This window comes from Pygoscelis adeliae, unplaced genomic scaffold (genome assembly GCF_000699105.1).
Source record: "Pygoscelis adeliae isolate BGI_AS28 unplaced genomic scaffold, ASM69910v1 Scaffold4, whole genome shotgun sequence".
Taxonomy (NCBI): Eukaryota; Metazoa; Chordata; class Aves; order Sphenisciformes; family Spheniscidae; genus Pygoscelis; species Pygoscelis adeliae.
Window position 1 is genome coordinate 7,614,885 of NW_008824986.1, and position 3,290 is coordinate 7,618,174.

The 3,290-nt window shown below is 43.6% G+C and overlaps 1 protein-coding gene across 1 annotated transcript in view; it reads left to right on the forward strand.

Annotated features, from left to right (window-relative positions):
- EBF3 (early B-cell factor 3) overlaps positions 1 to 3,290 on the forward strand; it is a 149,539-nt gene that overhangs the window by 27,263 nt on the left and 118,986 nt on the right. Inside the window, exons 2-5 of the mRNA XM_009326010.1 lie at positions 51 to 216; positions 610 to 673; positions 1,390 to 1,445; positions 2,960 to 2,986. Of these exons, the coding sequence (XP_009324285.1) occupies positions 51 to 216; positions 610 to 673; positions 1,390 to 1,445; positions 2,960 to 2,986 (313 nt within the window). The remainder of the gene's footprint in view (positions 1 to 50; positions 217 to 609; positions 674 to 1,389; positions 1,446 to 2,959; positions 2,987 to 3,290) is intronic.

Genomic DNA, 3,290 nt, shown 5'->3' on the forward strand with positions numbered 1-3,290 from the left:
CGCCCCTTCCCGCCGCGCCGGCCGCTCTCACCCACGCCTTGTCTTGTTTTCTCCCGCAGCGGCGTGGGGCTGGCTCGGGCACATTTCGAGAAACAGCCGCCTTCCAATCTCAGAAAATCCAATTTTTTCCACTTCGTCTTAGCTCTGTACGACAGGCAGGGGCAGCCAGTGGAGATTGAGAGAACAGCTTTTGTGGACTTTGTGGAGAAAGAGAAAGTAAGTCTGCCTGTTATCTTATTTAAAAAAAAAAAAAACAACCCAAAACGTTTAAGTGTGATTTATTTGATCAAAGATAATTTTCAACCACGGCAGCCCTAACGGTACTCCAGAGGCGCCCGGACCACGTGCGGGTTTCCCCGTTATTACGGCCGCTCCGAATAGATCCCGGGTTTAGCAACTTACCGCCGCGTCCCCGACTTATTTTAACGCAGGGAAAACGGCTAAACATGACATATTTGCGCCGAGATAATGACATCATCAGCGCTCCACAAAGTGGGCTGAATTTCTGCAAACTGTTAATTCCGAGCCGCTTCAGGGACGAGAAAAATGTACGTCAGGAGGAAGGAGATATTTTTCATGCTAAATATAATTATTTATCGTTACTTGCAGGAGCCAAACAATGAAAAAACTAACAATGGAATTCATTATAAACTTCAGTTATTGTATAGCAATGGTAAGTTGTCGTTACCTCATATTTGAACCTCCGTGTGCCGCAGAAAAGTCTTACTTTCTTTTTCAAGGCCTTTTGGAAAAGGATATAAAGATTTTGAGATTAAAATTACACGCATGTAAACACGGCTCTTTCCTTGGCATATAAGGAAAACAAAACATAAACGATCAATAAGTCAATGGTACTTCACATGATTAACCGGTTGGTCTTGAAGTGGAAAGTAAAAAAGGGGATCGATAGCTGCTCCAGCAGAACATCACTTTTAAGTGACTTTTTTCAGTTTTGCGAATTAATGGTAATTATTGGGACGGGGCGAGTGCACGGAGCAGGCAGAGCGGAGCCCCGGCCCAGGTGCAGCGGGTTCCCCGACCGCGAGAAAAGCCCGCGGGGGGATGCGGTGTTTGTCAGTCCCAGCGCCCGAACCACCGCTGGTCTCGCGTGTTTCCCTCGAACCGTGGCCGTGGGTCCGGCAGCAAGCCTGGCCGGGGGGGCTTTCTCGGGCACGGCCCCCGAAGCGCCAGATTCAGGAGTGGCCGAGAACTCTGTCACTAGGTGATTTCTGGTTTTTTTTTTTTTTTTTAATTTTATTTTGAAGCCTGGCGCGAGTGCCGAACCCTGTCCATTGCAGTTAATTGCCTGACCTCATGCTTTCATTATGTAATTTGGGTGGTTCGCTATTGAAATCCTAATAGGAATTTGCCTCTGCTTTCCCTCTCCAGGAGTTAGGACAGAGCAGGACCTGTATGTTCGTCTAATAGACTCAATGACCAAACAGGTGAGAAAGTTTACGCTTTTCTTAACACGCAAGTTACTAAGTTTGTATTTTGCTCTTGCTTGGGGGGGGTGGGGGTGGGGGATACTAGACCGGTAGACCGCACCTACTTTTAATTTACCTGAGCGAGTAATTCAGATACCTATTACTGGAGGATATTTTAAAAAGCGAAAAAGGTGTGTTGTTGCTATTCGAGGAAGCGTTGGCATCATTAAATAGTGTGTGTGGCATTAAGTACAACGTCATGCGAACAGATGTTTGATATAATTAATTTAGCAAGGGAGAGAGGAAAGAAAAAGCCCCATCAAGTTGCCCAGATTTATTTTTAAATGCACTTTTTCCCCTTTGTAACTTTTTTTGGCGATATTTTTCCTCGGTGAGAAAAGGGCAGCTCTCTTCCTTAGGCACTCCAAAACTGGCCGGGATTAGTCCTTTTCTTTTATAATGCGATGATCTAGTAACGCGAGACGTTTATTTGGATTTAAAAGTTAAATGTGCTGAGGTGAAAAGTCATCTTGTTCTCCTCTAGTCCATATTCACCTCTCAGCCCCCCATCTCCATAATTCAAACTCCATGCTCCAGGGGTCACCCAAACCCGTCCATTTCCCTGAGATCAGCTTCTGTTTCTTCCTCAAACCTCTGTCATACCTTGTAAATAACATAATTACAAGCAGTTCCTTATTAAATTATTTAACCTGTCTTGGTCAACTTTGCCGATGATAACTATGTGTTATCAGCATTGCACCACAGCAATTAAAGACAGAAAGCTACTTACTAGCTTTGGATTTAATCAACTTTTTTTTTTTTTTCCCGGAACAGCAAAAAGTTAGATTTTATCCAGCCTGACTTCTGGCTTTCCAAAGCACGGAGTTCTGCTCAAAATGTGGGAGCCACTGTATTCTATAGATAGTAAAGAGAGTTACCTTGTGCTAGGTTTCCGTATTTCTCTTTCTAGTTCCATTGCTACATTCGAACTGAAAAAACCCACCCAAATAACAAAGTAGTAAACAAACAGAAGGCAATAAAGAAGCTGGAACAAGACTATTAAAAACACAAACACTGAATTTGTGTTCAGGTGTAGTCTTCTGTAAAAATTTAGGTTGGTTTATTGGCTAATCAAGGCCCTCCCCGCCCGCCCCGCTCCCACCCCGCAGAAACTTTCTACTTTTCTTGACTAAAATCGGGCTGGATCTAAATGCCTCCAGTAGTAAAATAGTGTGACTTCCTCCCGGAGAAAAGCAGAGCTGACAAGCGAGGTACAATTCCTCTGACAAAGAGGAAGGCGTTGTACCCTTCAATAATTATTTCAATAGGTTGCAGAGGAGCCCTTTTAAACTCTGGAGCGCTCTCGAGTTGACCATGTGGGTTTATTTCCTTTGTATATAGCAGCTAAATGTTTTCGGAAATCGCTGTAGTAGACTAATTAAGAGGCTTACATAGGCAGCTATAAGTTTCGTTACCGATGAATAAAGGAGCAAAGAGGATACGTTTTAAGTACACTTTTATTGTTCATTTAGGCTTCGTACCTTTGCACCAGAAAGAGTGCTGAAAATAAAGGATTTTAATCTCTCCTCAGTGACGGGAGAAAAAAAAAATAGCCCAGTAACTGATCAAAGAGTCAATGGCGCTGAACCGACAGTTTATGGATTTCTGTTTGTGCTACAAAATAAAAAATAAATCACTGATAAATACGTGGTTTCATCAGAGGAAAAGTAACAATCACCAGAAGTTATATGGCACGCTGCAACAACAAACATTCGCAGCCACAGACTGCTTGTTATGTCTGCGCTGTCATATATTACCCCCTCTGTTTGCAAAACAATACCTGGCGGTGGGGTGGCCGCGGCG